The 16,652-nt window shown below is 39.1% G+C and overlaps 1 protein-coding gene across 2 annotated transcripts; it reads left to right on the top strand.

Moving 5' to 3' along the window:
* The first annotated feature begins 1,437 nt into the window (after nt 1-1,437).
* LOC101163615 (protein FRA10AC1) lies at nt 1,438-15,939 on the top strand. 2 transcript variants are annotated; one of them, XM_023949598.1, is made up of 14 exons: nt 1,438-1,551; nt 2,032-2,111; nt 3,432-3,524; nt 3,777-3,822; nt 3,983-4,059; nt 4,162-4,245; nt 4,321-4,405; nt 5,485-5,530; nt 12,121-12,234; nt 13,341-13,383; nt 13,533-13,666; nt 13,788-13,835; nt 15,528-15,612; nt 15,735-15,939. In XM_023949598.1, the coding sequence occupies exons 1-14, from the start codon at nt 1,534-1,536 to the stop codon at nt 15,775-15,777; spliced, it is 996 nt and encodes a 331-aa protein (XP_023805366.1). In that variant the 5' UTR covers nt 1,438-1,533; the 3' UTR covers nt 15,778-15,939. The 2 variants fall into 2 exon arrangements, with proteins under 2 accessions (XP_023805366.1, XP_023805365.1); XM_023949597.1 differs by having other exon boundaries at nt 15,525-15,612.
* Nucleotides 15,940-16,652: the final 713 nt, after the last annotated feature.

Raw genomic sequence — 16,652 nt, 5'->3', positions numbered from 1 at the left:
ATTTTAAGATTTTCATTTCAGTTTTCAGAGCCTTGCACTGACAAACCCAGAACTATATTTCTAACTCCCTACACTCTTGCATGTTCCTTGAGGTCCACTGATGAGAATCTTTTATGTGTTCCAAAAACTAGATTTAAAACTATAGGGGAGACCTCGCCTTTCAGGCAGTCGCTCCTCGACTTTGGCACGACCTCCCTCTGTCTCTGCGGCAGATCGACTCAGTTGAGGGTTTTAAAACTCAAGTTAAGACATTTTTATTCTGGAGAGCTTTTAGCTGACTTTTTCTTGTGTTCACTTTTATTTGTTTGTTTGTTCACTCATATACTTGAGTGTGTTTTATTTGGGTTTTACCTGCTTCAGACTCCCTGTGCCATTCTGTGTTCTTTCTCTGATTTTATTTATTTATTTATTTTTACATTTTGAAGCACCTTGTGGGTAGTTCTCTGCGAAAAGTGTTGTATAAATAAAGATTTACTTACTTACTTCATAATTCTTATTCTCCAATTCATTCAATATTGAATTGTTTGTTTTTGTTCCGAAATATACTTTCTTTAACCTACACATGGTATCCATCATACCTTACATACCTAAACGTTTATGTATAAATTGTATTTTGCACTGATATGGTGACAGCTTTTATGTATCCATTACATTATGTGGGATTTGAGAGAAGTGAAACATTAACCCCATCAAATATTTCTGTAAGACATGACAAAAGAGTGGAAGGTGACTTGCGTTTGGGTTAAGAGGTCGATACTTATGTAAATTTTAACAAAAGTTAAAATTGAACATAACCTCCAAATAATAAAATAGTGTTTGATGCATTTTAGTTGATGAATTTAAATCTATTCTCAAAATAACAACAAAAAATAAAAGAACCTCAACAAAAAAAGGAATACCCTATCTTTAAAATAAAAATGACTACAATTAAAAGTTATTTAGAAAATTATTCTCCTTTTATTTTTCTAATGTATTGTCTATGGAAATATTATCACTTTAATATTTCTATTATAAATATTAAAGTGAAGATGCACTCTGGACAAATTTAATGTTGACAATGAGTTTTTAGAAACAAAAAAGGGAAACTTCGAATATTTTATTAATATTTTAGGTGCATTCAGTCCAAACCTAAATACAGTGATATATTTTTGCAACTGGTATTGAAATAAGATTAATAAAAGAAATGATTAAAATTATTTACTTATGGCTAACGACAGATAAATAAGAGCAACAACAGTCTTCTGTTAAGTTTTGACTTTAAAGGACCCCCCCCCCCCCCAAAAAAAAAAAAAGGTTTCAAAATAACTCAGCCTTTGTGATTTTTAAAATGCTACAACATACAAAGATTTATATAACATTTTTTATTTATTAAAATAAATAACAATAAAAATATTAATAAAAACGAATGCAGGCGGGGAAAAACAAGCATGACGTAATCACACCGCGACGCTGTTGTGCTCACTGACGTCATCATCAGCCGACGGTCTGTCAATGTAAACATTCGTGTGCAGCTTCGGGAGAAAAAAAATACTCATGGAGAATCTTGTACAGGTAGATAAACTATGATACAATTTTCAGATCATATTAATGGGAATCTAATATGATACCAGCAGAAAATAATCCGAACTTGCGATTTTTTATTTTTTAACAAAACACTTGCTGTCTTAGATCCGAGAAGAATGAGGAGGGATGACAAAAATAATAGTGTTTTTTTTTCTTTCTCAAAAAGGGTTTTAAAGATATTTCCGCATTCGTTGTATGATATTACGGCGGTAGAAAAGAACATTTCCATGTTTTTCATGAAGCAAACTAAACCCGGTTGTGTTAAACACAAATGAGTCCCGTATGTCGTGAGAAATAATCCATGTCTGCTGCACACATAAAAAAAGTCTTTAAAGGACTGTTTTTATTTGATTTGGATGCTTTAGTTGTACTTTACTCAATCACTTCAATGACCTTGTGTATGGTTTTTACTAACCACAGATTTTCGTCCATCCTGGTTGTTTAGTGAAGGTTTGATTGAATCTGCAGGTCCATGGTGGGGGAGACTATGACTCAGACTTTAGTGATGAAGATCAACAGGGAGAATCCTCAGAGAGAGCTCGTAAAAGGTAAAACTTTCATCTACAAGAGTCCACATTTGTAAAGGAAATAGATTTATAGAGACATTTTCTATCAGCTGTCTTTTATTTGCAGCACTCAGTTATTATTTGTCTTGTAACTGTGTTATTTTAGCTTTAAGATGAAATTAAGAAAGATTTTTCTTTGATATTTAAATGATTTTATCAATTCATAATCCCCCCCCCCCCTTGCTTGATATAATCCTTTTTATTTATATATCTTTTAATCCCTTTTTAATGCTTTTTTACCATTTATTTTTTGATTAATCTCTGTTTTAACTTTCATGTGGTTCATTATTTTTATGTTTTGTTTGAACTTGAGTGTTTTCCTCAGAGGGATCCTCCACACCAGCCTCCTCAGTGCACAGGGTTGCTCTTCCTGGTCTCGCTCATAGAGCGTATATAGACCTGGACTGAGCGGCTGTGGCGTCACCCATAGAAAGTACTTCACCTTCGGCTCCAGCGAAATGAAACCAATTCAGAAGCCGTTTTTTTCCGCGAGACGGGAGCCACCGTTTGCCAGCCGACAGTGATTGGTCCGAGTTGGTCGTAGCCATGTTTCTATGGCGACTGCTGTTGAGCAAGCTTGTTGGAAGTCCACTCCCCTTCCACTGAAAGTGACTCAGGATAATCTGTCAATCAAATGTCCAAGGTGGGGGCCAGCGGGCACCACATGCTTTTACTGAGGCATCTGATTGGTCCGTTTATACCTTAAATAACTTTTTTATTCTGACTCATTCTGGTGAATGACTGATAAATAACTGTTTATTTCTGTATAGAAATCTATGGCCAATTGGAGCCAGCAGGTACTTCCTGTTTGAAATCCCTCTGTCCAGTTCCTTTATACAGTCAATGGTCTCGCTCCTGGCTTTGATTAGGGGGGAGGGTCCCCTAGAGGGGAGGGTTGCTGGTGTGGATAAGTCCCTGAAATATTGTTTCCTCACTCAAATACAAAGCCAGATTCCTACTTTTCCCACCTCGCTTTTTTTTCCCTTAAAGATTTAAAACTTCTGTGTGCCCCCCCCCCCCCCCCACACACACACACACAGACACACACAACTTCATAATAAAGAATGAGTCCTGACAACACATTATGTTACTACATTGTACTAAAAACACAAACAAACAAATAAATAAGTGATAATTACACAACACAAAGGTTAACAATGAGCATTGCTTCTCTTGTCTGACACTCCTGAACACAAAGCTCGTAAGCTGAGGTGGCCAAATTCCATGCAGTTGAAATCAAAAATGAGTATGAAAAGTGCTGTAAACATTTGATTTGATGAGCACTCTATGAATGTCTGAAAGGAAACACGAGGAGGAACTCCTGCAGAAGCCTTTCCAGAAAGGTCAACATTCAAAGGTCGCTCACCGCAGTTTGCACTCGAGTGAAGTGGACAGGTAACTCACCTGACACACACACACACACATACACCATTTCCGTTCTGACATGTAACACTTAACCAAAAAATGAACCTCTGATGGTATTTTGAGTGATAAATAAGCCCATTATAATTTTTCCACCAAGTTTTTCTTTACTTCTTTTTCTTATTTCTTTGTTTATGTAGCTAAATAGAGCTCAGGAAGGCAAAATGAGTGACTCTGCTGTCTTTACTCAGTTCTGTTGTAAACCGCATTTCTTTTTTTCTATAGAGAAGAAGCCCGGAACAGGAGAGCCCACCTGATTTCCTTGAACGCCGTATCTTTTTTTAATAAACATTAAATCAGAATTTAATAGGTTGGGATGGATGATTTCTGTTTTTGGTCATTTGGAAACATTTTAGTGCAGAAACTGATTTATTTTGCACTTTGCAAGTGTTATCTCTCAAAAAACAGGAAGACCTTAAGCAAATGACTAGTTTGAGCGGCATAAGAAGTTTGTCGGCGACTACATCCTCTACTATGGAGGGCAGATGGCCGACTTCAAACGCTCTGGGTACGTAGAGATTCAAGCCGCTTCCCTGAAAAGTTCATCTGCTGGGAATCGGATTCTCTGGAACCTCTGTTGGTTTTTGTCAAACGTTTTTTTCCCCTTCAGGGTGAAAGATAAAACGGATCTGGACGTTCTGCGCGAAAACCACCGCTTCCTCTGGAGGGACGAGGACGAAGAAGACATGACATGGTGATCCTCCAGAGTCCGGCGCTGAACTCGGAGCTGTCGATGCCCTCGCCTCAACCGGTGCCTTTTCTCCCCCAGGGAAAAGGAGCTGGCCAAGAAGTATTACGACAAACTCTTCAAGGAGTACTGCATAGCAGACCTTAGCAGATACAAGGAGAACAAGGTGAAGAAAAACAAAGAACCCAGAGGCTTCTGACCACCTTTGTTACACTTTATCCTTCAAAAAGATTACAGCTTTCTGGTCCGACGGCGATCTTTAAAAGCAACGTTGTGTCGAACTGAAGTGATTTGAACGTTAGCAGATTTTCAGATTTACGTCTATTTAGGGGATTTACAGATGTTAAGAACAGATTTAGTCAAACATCTTTTATGAAAGGAATAAAATAATAAATAGATATGAATAACACTGCTTTACTACATATGACTTGTTCGGATTCCTTTCAAATAAATTCGATCGTTTTGACTGCAAAAACTGAGTCTTAAGAAGGTAAGAAGACCTTGATTCAAGAACCAAATGTCTTATTTTCTGTAAAATAATCTGATCAAGAACGTTTTTTCATAGAAATATAATCTTAGCTTGAGAAAACATTGAAAAACTTTCTTAATATTAGTATTTTTGGTCAAATATTTTCTCTTACCCCATTGGAAGATTTTATTTTACATTTCTTTCTTCTGCTCAGTTAAAGTATTTGAACAATTCTTGACTTTCTTGGTGGCCTGTTTTTTGCTGTGTACTTTTCTAACAGGAAATGATTCAAAGGGGCAACGTGAACATCACTCTAACCCCCCCTAGAAAAAGGATAGTAGATGTCACAGAGATCACAGCAGAATCACACAATAAAAAACTTCCCCCTAAAATGCCAATTTATTAAATGGACATTTGACATTTGGCACACACAGTTATTAACCCTTGTTCTATCTTGTGGGGTCCAGATGACCCCACTCCCAACGTTGGGAGTGGGGTCATCTGGACCCCACAAGATAGAACAAGGGTTAAAAAAAAAGGTAACAAATCCTAACGTGTGTGTGGAATTCACTCAGTAAACAATGTTATGGATGTGCGTTTGACTTACTGTGCTTAAAATGTCATCTGTGATGATTGAGACAATTCATGACTCAGCAGATAAAATACGCAGCGTTTACCCATCAGCTTCAGATTCTGCTGCTTCACCCATTTCATGTTTTTCTGGGAGTTTTAACTGATTCCGTTGGTCAACTTTTCTGTCTTTCTGCAACCGACAGTTTGGCTTTCGATGGCGGACGGAGAATGAAGTTGTGTCTGGTAAAGGTACGTCTCACTTCCTTTAGTCCTCATATAAAGAAGGACAGACATCGTATGTTGTTACACTGAAAAAGGATTTAAAGATCTTTTTAAACATTTGATATTATTTTGACAGTCACACATAATACAGACCCTCTCCGATCATCTTTAGATCTGTTTTCAAAGCATTTCCAGTGCTCTCTTAATTATGATGATGCCGTTTTTAACCAAAAATCATAAAACTTGGGTTTTTTTCTAAGACACAGTTTCTGCAGTTGTTCATTAGAAATTCGCCTCTGAGCTGTCACTGGGACTGTTGGCGCAGAGCAACCCCCTCCCCCGCTCCCCCTTCCAGTCACCCGTAACTGAGCTCTCTGCCAGCTCACAGCCCCTCACAACCCCGACCTAACATTAGTACTGCAACAAAAATGGCGAGCACGATCTTTGTCAACCTGCATTTTTTTTAACATGCTCCTGATTCACAATGATTTGAATAAAAAAATACTCAAAAATGCACATTTTTAGCTTCATTTCCTTTATTTACATCCTCCATCCTCAGAAAAATGCCACAAGAATTTGTTAACAACAGCAAAAAGAAAAGAATTGAAAATTAAAATGGATTATCTTGCAATTGATAAATCCGTCCACTAGATGGTGCCAGAGGTAAAGAGACTCCCTGCAGCATTACATAACACTCCGTCAGTGCTTTCACCAGAAGCCTGTCCTCAGGAGAGACCTGTTCACATCTTTGTGTCATTTTCATTCAGCTTATGTTCTGACACGTTCTCTCGTGTGATTTTTGTCTTTGTTTTCTTGTTTTGTTTTGTTTTTTTTAACGCCCAAACCTCTGGGAAAAGGATGTATTGACGCAAACCGTGCCCCTCAGGTCTCTGTTTGCTCATCCTCACTCTTCCTCCACAAAATCTAGATGTTTCTGAGGAATCCTGATGATTAAAGCCTGTTTCATGTCCAACATTTGCGATAGTTATTTGCAGGATTACCTTCAAAGGTTGTTTCATTCTGCTCATCAACCAGATTAGGAAAAGGTAGTAGTAAATCCCCATCAACTTCTTTTCTTCTCAATGGTGGAATAAAATGGCGCCAGACGTCTAGTTTGCATATCTGTACACTGCTGCAGTCTCACAAGCATAAGTGTGTCTGAGAAAGCTGACTAAGCCAATATATTGTTCTAGATTAAGACTTTGTAATCCTGCTCTCTGACAGTTCATCCTCTGTTGCAATACAGAGGATGAAGCGCTCCTACAGGAAGTGGGATTAGACAGGTCCACCTCACTTCACTCCAACCGCCACTCCCGAGGTTTGTCCGCTATCATAGTTCCCAGAGGAAGGGAGCCGCTGCCGGACAGACGGAAATCTGAATGTGGAAGGACACGTTTCAGTGCTTTTCTTAACCTCCTCACTCAGAGCAACAACAAACCCAAATTCAAGCCAGAAAGCGAAAGTGTGTTTTCATTTCACAGATTCAATGTTACTCATGTGGGGGACAGATGTGTATTTTGTCCAAAACTACGCGCTTCTTATCCCCGATCATATTATTCTGTCCCGCAGAAGTCCTGGACAGCAAGGACCAGATTTTTTGAGCAATTCTTCTCTCTTACTGCGCCTTTAAGTCACCCAACAGCACATACTCAAAAAATACATGCTGGGGAAGGTGAACAACCTCCCCTCACCCCCCAAAAAATGATGACATCACAGCGGGAGAAAACGACCAAAAACAAATGGGGCCAAAACTTTCCAAAGCCAAAATTCATTTACGAAACCAAAACACACGTGTCGGGATCTCCAAAGGAAGTTTGGAAGTTATTATGGGATGGCTACAGCTTGGCGCTTTGTACTTGCACTGACGCATTGGGATTCTTATTTCTGCTGGGATGATAAGCAGATCGCTTCAGGTTAAAGACCCTCTTCAATGCAAATGGTGTTTTTTGTGCGTTTTTAACATGTTTTTGTAGCATTTTTTTCATGCTGGAGGACATTTGCAAGTCTGAGGATTTTTTTATTCAAATAAATTAATGCTGTCGGAAAAAGCCAGTAGCTTTGACAGAGCTGCCACAGTCGGCGAGCCACACCCTCCCGGCTCCGCCCCATTCGGATGTGATGATGGATTTGTGATGAACCCCTGCCGCTCGAATGAAGGCGCTTTGATTTTGGCTACAAACGGCATGAAAATCCTTAAAAGACCACTGGAATGCTTTGAAGATAGATCCAAACATGATTGGAGTGGGACTTTAATGAGGATGGTTTGAATGTTTTTACCAAAGGGAACAACACAACAGCTACCGACGGCAAATAAAGCAGTAACTCACCCATATGTCATAAGTGCATGCAACATACGTTAGTCGTGACGAACACTTCACGATACATTTACTACACAGACAACAATGGTATGGTCAATTTTTAACAAGCCTGAAGGGAACTGGAGGCACACCTGCACTCCTTCACTCCCGGTCCCTTCTACGACCTTCCATGACCCAAACAACCCAAAAATTTGCAGAACCTGCAACCCCGGTACGGATGCATGGGACTATACCTTCAACTCTTGCATCCAAGCCCTTTTGGACGACTGACAAATGTTATGTAAGAGACTGAGAGCCCCCTTTATATTAATATGCCTCATATGTGTTTGCATTTCTATACCTAATAGTCGCATGCTCTGACAGGGAAACTCATAAATTCTCCAGAGCTTTAACCAAAGTTACTTGCAGCCTCATGTCTGACAAGGTGAAGTTCTTGGATCCTGAGAAGACTTGTTTTCCTCTACGAAGAGACACATCATCTATTTGAAAATGTCCTTACCGGGCAGTCTCGCAACACGATTGATGTGCTTGATGGATTTATTGCTGAGTCCTTTCTGATGTCTTTCTCCCTTTTTCGTTGATAAAACATCTTCCGTTCTCCAAGCTTTTAACACTGTTGCCTTTGTAGAAGCCTCACTAACTGTGACCCACAAGGAGAAAATGTTACTGCAGTCACCGGCACTCAAACGTAAACTCGACTTAATTAACATTTTATGAAGAAATGGTGATATAAAAGCTGTCATGAAGGTCTGTTACGCTCCGGCAGACGTTCAGCCGCGGTGCAGAGGCCGTGCTTTCATTTCAGGTCGTGTTTTTCTCCCTCTGGAGCCCCAGAGTGGAGTTGTCAGCACGAGGAAGGTTAACGGGCCAAAGGTCGTGGAGGTTACACTCCCTTCTCGAGGGGGTTTCCTGAACAAATGTTTTCAAAGTGCTCCCACTTGTAATTCTGCTTCACCTTTATTATCAAATCTGTTTGTCAGCTGCCAAAAAAAGTACTCTTCGCATCACCAAACAGATCATGTCACACCCTGATACGTTTCAGCGATTTTCCTTAAATGCCTTCGAAAGGGAATTGGAAAAGTCTGTCCAAATTAAAGGTGAGACAGCTTGTTCAGCCTTGCTTTAACCAGGTCTATGCTCCCCGTAGGGTTTGTTCTCTATACTTAATTATATCCTGCAAGGCTGTAGTTAGTCAAACGAAATGCGTCAGTTATCAGCCCAAAGCTCCTCAGCATTCAGAGTTACTGTCTATCAGAGCCTCAGCGATGGCTTTCCTTGCTACCTATGCATGCATGACCAAATGCAGTTCAGTTGCATAGTGGAGAACAAAGCAACATGTGTAATAATAGGTAGAAATCCTAATTTGGTGTCCATTTCGGTGTCTATCGTGAGTCAGTTACAGCCCGTCGACTTCAGTGCTTCGTAATCATCCTGCCATCTGTCCTGAGGTAAATATCCGTGTTGATCTCAAGCTGCTGGCTGGCATTATTAAGCATTGACGTAAAAGGAAAGGAGTTTCCCTCTCTTAACGAGTTTACCAACCTGTTGTCAGCTTTTTTTTTTTTTTTTCTTGAGAAGCTAGTCAGGCCTATCTAGCCTGACGCGTGAGGAAACCGTTCACTCGTCAACAGTTAGCTCATCAACAGTCCTCCGTTGGGTACAAATTTGACTGAGTGGATCTAAAGCTGTGAAACAAAAGTGCCCCTTTATGTCTTTGTTTAAAAAGTCTCATGAAAACCAAAGTAGTTATTACCTTTTATGTTAGACGTTGTAGGGCCTAAAGGGTTGAATAATGTCTGCCTTTGATCCCATATGGCTTTTGTAAGAGAAGCTGCTGTGAAACTGATTTATACTCATTTCTCTTCAAGGGCTTTCATGCCTTAAGAAGCCTGAAGGAGGTCAATAGTTGCTTAATATGTTCATTTATATTGTTTATAAAAGAACATTCTGTTTGGAGGAGGTTTCTGCGCTCACTCTGGACATAAGATTACAGTAAAAAAAAAAATCATCATGTCAGACAAACAGAAGATGAATAAAATGCCCTGATTGATATCGTATAAGACCGTAACTAGATTGGTTGGCTTCCCTCGCAGAGGTAGTGATTTAATAATCAAATTTGTTCAAAATGATCTCCTAAATTAAGTTAGCAACACGTGGAAAGCTACGTAAACATTGATCATTTGACGCAGGTTCTTGAAAGTGTAGACGGCCCATGGTGTTCACACTGGACAAACAGGGAGGGGCTTCTTCTTTTCCACCGCCTACAGTTGGAAGAGGCTTGGTGCGAAATGTCGAAGTCGTGCAAATCTCCCAAATCTTACTTCAGGCTTTTACATTTACAGCTCTACTCCGATATATGACTGACTACGTGTCATATAATTCCGTCCGGGCACAATCTCCATTTATTTATTTTTTCTCTACGATCAATTTTCAAACAGTTTTGCAAATTCAAGGGGACGTCATCCATTAGTTAAGCCTCAATCCAAGTCCCTGATTGGTCAAAGTTCAGCCTGGTTTAACCTGCAACACGTGTTCAGTGGTAGGGGACGAAAACAGGTGTAGAAACTTGCGTAGCGACACATGAACATGAGAGTTTTGAAGCCCGAAACACGCGTTTGCATAGACTTTTCATTGAACGCAAGAGGACCTGGCTGCAGACATCAACATCCAGAACCAGAAGTACTCCCTTATCACTAAAAAAACTCTTTATTTTAACTGGTGACCTGGTAAGCTTTAATAAAAGTTTTTCTACAAGGTTAAACAATTTTGGGTAACTTTTATGCTTATGGTTTGGGTAAATTGTAGAATTTCCCTTTCCAGCCAATGATCCATCTTGTCTGCGGCCAGGTCCCTCTCCTTGAACGCACATTGCAGAGAGAGGTTTATATGTAGCTTCAGATTGAGCCTCATCCTTTAATTTCTGACGAAAGAGTTAAGGTCCCTTGAAGTTTTTCATTGGTTCAAATTAGGATTTGATCTAAAATCATCAAAGACATTAACAGCAATGTTCTAAAGGTGTGTTTGAATGTAAAGACGTTCTATTGAGCTTTTAAAAACGAATCTAATGTTTTTGACTTCTTAAGCCACCTGCAGAGACAAATCCTGTCGACGCAATTGCTGGAAGTGGCTTCTTTTTTAGCTGACGTCATTGCATCCTAATCCAGCACGTGAAGAGCAAACCCTCTCTCTAGTCCAAGTGGCTTGTAGCCACAAAGACCAGCATCACGTCGCGTGAATGTTGACAGAGTCGTGAGCTCTGGCAGGTGAGGGCAGGTATCACTTTCCCCCCTGGAGGATCATTCTCCTGGTCTTTGAGCCAAGCGTGGACAGCTCTGACGCATTCAGTCCCTCTGTTGCCATCAGGAGAAACCCCAGAGACCAGATCAGTGCCACCTTAAGATCCTGTAGTGATTTTAAGCTGGTTGTAGGGCGGCTGGACGGTGGCCTGAGGCCATGTGGTGAGATGAAGACAGAGAGTGGAGAAGAGGCAATAAGGAGCAGCAGAATTGTTGTAGAATAAAGCTTTTATCCTTTACATACCGTTTCTCTTTAGTGTGTCAATCAACATTTTTTAGGCTCTGAAAGTAATACGTATCTTGGTTGCTTAGTCATGTAATTTTTTTTTTTTTAATTATATAGTTCTGTCTTTATCAATTAGAAAAATGCAGCCAAGTTTTTTTTTTAAGAAGCATTGGAAATGAGTCAAAGTAGCAATATGCCCTTCGTATGTAATTGTTTTGATATTTTTAAATAATTTTTGCAAATGTAGCCGTCAAAGAATTTAGCTAACAACAATTATGTAGTAGCTGGTATAATATTGATAAGATTTTTTTTTTTTTATATATTGTACATCTCTTCCTTTGCATTGAATTACTTGGCCCAAAATGGAAATACAGAATATTAGATTTTAGGCAATTATCAAGACCTGTGGAGTGAAGCATTTTATTTAATTGCATAAAAGTCTTCCATTGGAATATTCTTCTGTTAGGATTGATGATGGGAATGTGTCTATAGAAAGCAGAAATATTGACCAACTTTGATTTAATCATATTTAGAGGCGGTTCTACACTAACTTACTCTGCAGGCAAGTAACCCTAACCCACAATGCAACAGTAATACAATTTTTTACTTCATTTTATAACATAACAGTGAACTAATAACGTTTTTTAAAACAATTTTTTTCTATCCAGGATGAGCTGGAAAGGACTTCAAATCCCCCTCGGTGGCTTTTTTAAAGGACTGTTTAGCACAACGATGACGTCGTTGCAGCCTTACCGTTTTTTTTCTGCTTTTTTCTAGGTCAGTTCCAGTGTGGAAACAAACGTTGTGAGAAGAATGAGGGCCTAAAAAGCTGGGAAGTCAATTTTGCCTACGTTGAACACGGGGAAAAGAAGAACGCTTTGGTGAAACTGAGTAAGACATTGAACAAAAAATCTGTACCTTAATTATTTATAAAGGAATATATAAAGGATTTTCCGCAATAAATGTGTGGCTTTTTACTTTGTATTTAGCACAGTAATAACTGTCCTTTTATTTTTAACCTTTACTGCTACAGTCTCATTTAACCAACAAGTGAAGAGAACATAACTCGATGTGAAGTGAAGCATTTTGACGAGTTTCGCTTTGCATAAAAAGAGCCTAAACATTAAGAGGGAAAAAAACTCTAATTGTCTCTAAACGTCATAATGGAAATGAAGGTGTGAAAGCATCGCATGTGTGGGAGTCAAACATCCAGTTCATTATAATCCTACGAACATTACCTTAGGCAGAGAAAGAAGTGGTCAAAGGGAAGTCAGTCAAGCAGAGAGAAATTGCTAATTTTTTTTTAAAATAGATTAGCGCGGCAGGTCACAGCCAGACACTTTTAAATCTATTGTTTTGACAGTTATGAGATGTAACTTGGCTTTCCTGAAGTGTGAGAGAAACATCATGAGGGCAGCAACTGTCTTCCGTGTTAGATTCTTAAAAAGGATTAGCATATTACTCTGAAAAGCTGGTTGCAGCACTCTAACCCTTGTGCTATCTTGTGGGGTCAAAATGACCCCACCCTTAAATTGACGTGTTCTCCCTACCGTGACAAAGGTGGATAAAGGTGGAAAGATTTCATGTAATCCATGGACACCAGTGAAGATCACAAATCATTGAAGAAAAAAGGTTCAGTGCACTGTCTTAGTGGGGTCCAGATGACCCCAACGTTGGGAGTGGGGTCATCTGGACCCCACAAGATTGCACATGGGCTAGAATGTAGTTTTGCTTACATTTTATTTCAGAAATGAAGCTGAGTGACCGTTACAGCCCCCAAAACTGATGGCAATAGTTTTGGTGGCTGTAAATATACTTCCTGGTTGAATGAACGTCAAAATGAAAACAAACACACAAAAAATAGCTGCATCCCTTATTTTTTTCTTTAAGAAGGCACAAATATTTAAATTTAAGTTCTAAAGTTTTATAGGACTTAAGATATTTTTAAAAAATGTTTTTTTTAGGGGACCTGCAATAACAATGCTGCTCTGTTTCAGGACTGTGTCCCGAATGCTCTTTTAAACTCAACTTCCATCACAAGTAAGACACTTACGTTATTATATTGTGTGATCTTTCTGTTCAAAGACAGCTTTGTGAGTCTGTGAGAGATCTTCATCAAACATGCCACATCAATTTCACCGCAGTTAGTTGATTTGTGAAAACAGTTTGGTGAACTTTCCTCTCCTTAGGAGGAAGGAAGTTAAGGCGAAGAGTAAAAAAAACAAAGCGTCGCAGGAGAACCAGGAGCCCGCAAAGAAGAAGAAAAAGAAGAGGAGGAAAACATCGTCTCATTCCAAGAAACACAAAGACAAGAAGCGCAGAGGTAACATCCGTCCGCTCTCCTCCTCACGCCAGATGCTGTAATCCCATCAGAACTCAGGAGAGGAGCCATGTTTACATTTAAAACCTTGAACTCTTTTTTTTCTCCTCTTCTTTTTTCTCAGATCACTCCAGCGCTTCCAGCAGCTCTGAGTCACAAAATTCAGAAAAAGGTAGCGTGCACACACACGGCGCAAAAGTGTGTTCCTTATTCATTAAAACAACTCTTCCCCCTAATTATCTCTGACACTCCAAGCTGCTAGTGTACAAACAACCCCCACTGTTGTTCCTGGAGATGCAGTTGCAAGAAAAAAAAGTATTTGAGCCCTCGGAAATACGCAGATTTCTGCCTGAATGTAACAGCAAACGTGTCGTGATGTCTAGCTAGGTCACAAACAAAAGCAAAACATCATCTGCATAAACTAACATCACACCAAATGTGTTTTTATGTGTTTATTTAGGACAAATCCAAGGTTTAGGGTGGAACAAATAAGTGAACCCCCAGACAAATAATTAATTCAGAAGGGTTCACATACTTTTCTTGCAACTGTATATTAATTGGTCAATTGGTTAATGAAAACAGTTTATATCTCTCTATTTTTGTCCTCACTCCACCCGCTTGCTCTTGTTTTCCTTAACATTCGTCCATTAACAAGAAGGAACATGAATTGATGTAAGTAAGTGCGCCATGAGCCTGTTTCAACTAGTACTGATGACGGGATGAAGACAAAAACAAACTTCTCCCTAATTGAAGTCACAGGATTGAGCTTTGGGTGAAATAAGAGAAAACATTTTTTTATGTTTACAACACATGAAGGGCTCTTATTTTGAAAATAATTACAGGACAGGTTAGTAAAGGTAACCTCAAATACCTGATTATGAAGATTTATCAATTTTCCACCTTAAAAAAGGCAGTGTCGCGCTGTTTTAAGGCTGTCCTAACTGAGCTTATAAACAGACATTAACATTTCGTTTTTAAATAATTCCACAGCTTGAGGTGAAACTATCAGCTTTGTGAACCCTGCAAGCATTTTTCTGTGAATCTGTTTTTTTGTTTATATAGTTAAAGTGAGATTTCTCTGGATGTGTAAGTAAAAAAAAAAAAAACAAGAATAATAGCAGTTTAACTGGTAACCCTGTTACACATCAATGCAAAGTTAAATGTTTTTGTTCAAAGTGAATGTAAAAAAGAACTGACACAAAGGAGATTCAGCTCCAAACTCTACTTTCACTGTAGAAGTAACAACGTGGAAGCTGTGTCACATGGAAATCACTAGTTCTTTAGCTTCTGGCAAATCAAAAAACACCTGGATTTAGAAAGAAAAGAAAAAAATAAAACTTTTTGTCATTTTTTTTAACAAATGGTGGTTCTTAAAGTAGTGAGTGGAAACAAAACCTGCAGAAAAATGAACTGCATCCACTGCTGACAAGTATAAAAGCCATTCGACTTAAGGAGATAATTTTCCTTCATTCATAAAACACGTCTGGATGAATCGAAGAGGGGGAGGGGTCGTTTTGTATCGGCACACTTGCAAAGTTCACAGAATAAATGATTCTGTGTTCTGCACCGCCCTTTGGGACTTGTTTTTTGTCTTGCAGTCTTTAGATTTTCTGACGTCAGAATGCCTTTCGAAAGAAGTAGGTTAAATGTCAAAAAAGACGTCATTTAAAGGGACAGAGGAAATATTGATCTGAAATGCAACAAGCGGTTTATGATCTTGATATTTTGGTGTGGGTCACCTTCATACAGGTTTCCCCATTTTGTTGCCTGTATCCCCCTGTAAGAGCATCACAGCAGAGAAATGTAACCCAAAAATGTTGATAGATACCCTAAATCTTGATCAACGCTGGCCCTTTTCTAGAAGACAGTGAAGCCGAGGAGGAGCCAGAGGGCCAATCAGAATCGGACCACTGGCGTGGACCCGCCCCAGCAGTGGAGGAGAAGTCCAGGTAAGCTCTCCGTGTGTCCACACTTCCTGCATTCTTCTTTCTCTGGTTTTCGATGCGCTGAAACTGTCAGAAACACCCAAATGACACTGATCACGGCTGACGTGTGCGTTTTATCTGTTCAGGGAGGAAGAGTTCGACGACTACTTTGAAGACATGTTTCTTTGAATCTGCTGGAATCAAGAGGCAATTCTGCTGTGGCTTCAATTTTCCTTTTTTTTTAACTCCAATGTTTACTGTGCGAGCTTAAAACCACCATGTTTGTAGCTGTAAAAGTTCTGTTTACATGCTGATGTAATAAAGTTTCCAGAAGTTTGGGTAAATTGAAAAGGTGTCTCATTTTGGAAACTGCTTAGAAAAAGCCTCAGCTGTGAAATCCTTCAGCTAATTCACACAAACAATTCTAATTAACTTCTTGTCTATTTTCTTCCTTATGAATAAAGAAGTCTTTTTTGGAAATCCAACAAACAGGTTGACTAATCCTCTTGCATTTGAAGGCTTCTCTTCTTTTTCTTTTAGCTTTGAAGCAGTCATAGCCAAGATATTTCAATAAATGCTGAACACAATTATGCACAGGAATTAGGTGCTAAAGTCACTTTTCCCCACATTTCCCCAAATCAGAATTTTGTGATTTCAAATGATTTATTCCTTTGCTTTTCTTACAATAGTGATGTAATTTTATATTTTTTCTGTCTTGACTTTTGCTAAACCGCCAAGAGGAACAGTGAAGGACATGTTATACAATCCTACTCCAGCCTTTAAAAGCGACTTCAGAAACCAGCAGAGAGCTGTACTGAAGCAGATTCAAGGTAAAGAAGTTCATCTGTAGAACTTTGCAAATATATATATATATATATAAGTGTAAAATTGCATTTCTAAGTATTTGGTGTTTAAATTGTTGTAAATCAGGAGAAGATGAGAAAATGCTGTGTAACCCTTGTGCTATCTTAGATGACCCCACCCTCACAATGACGTGTTCTCCCTACCACGACAAAGGTGGATAAAGGTGGAAAGATTTCATGTAATCCATGGACACCAGTGAA

This window comes from Oryzias latipes, chromosome 19 (assembly GCF_002234675.1).
Source record: "Oryzias latipes chromosome 19, ASM223467v1".
Classification (NCBI taxonomy): Eukaryota; Metazoa; Chordata; class Actinopteri; order Beloniformes; family Adrianichthyidae; genus Oryzias; species Oryzias latipes.
The sequence above is the reverse complement of the archived record's forward strand: the minus strand, read 5'-3'. Positions and strand labels throughout refer to the sequence as shown.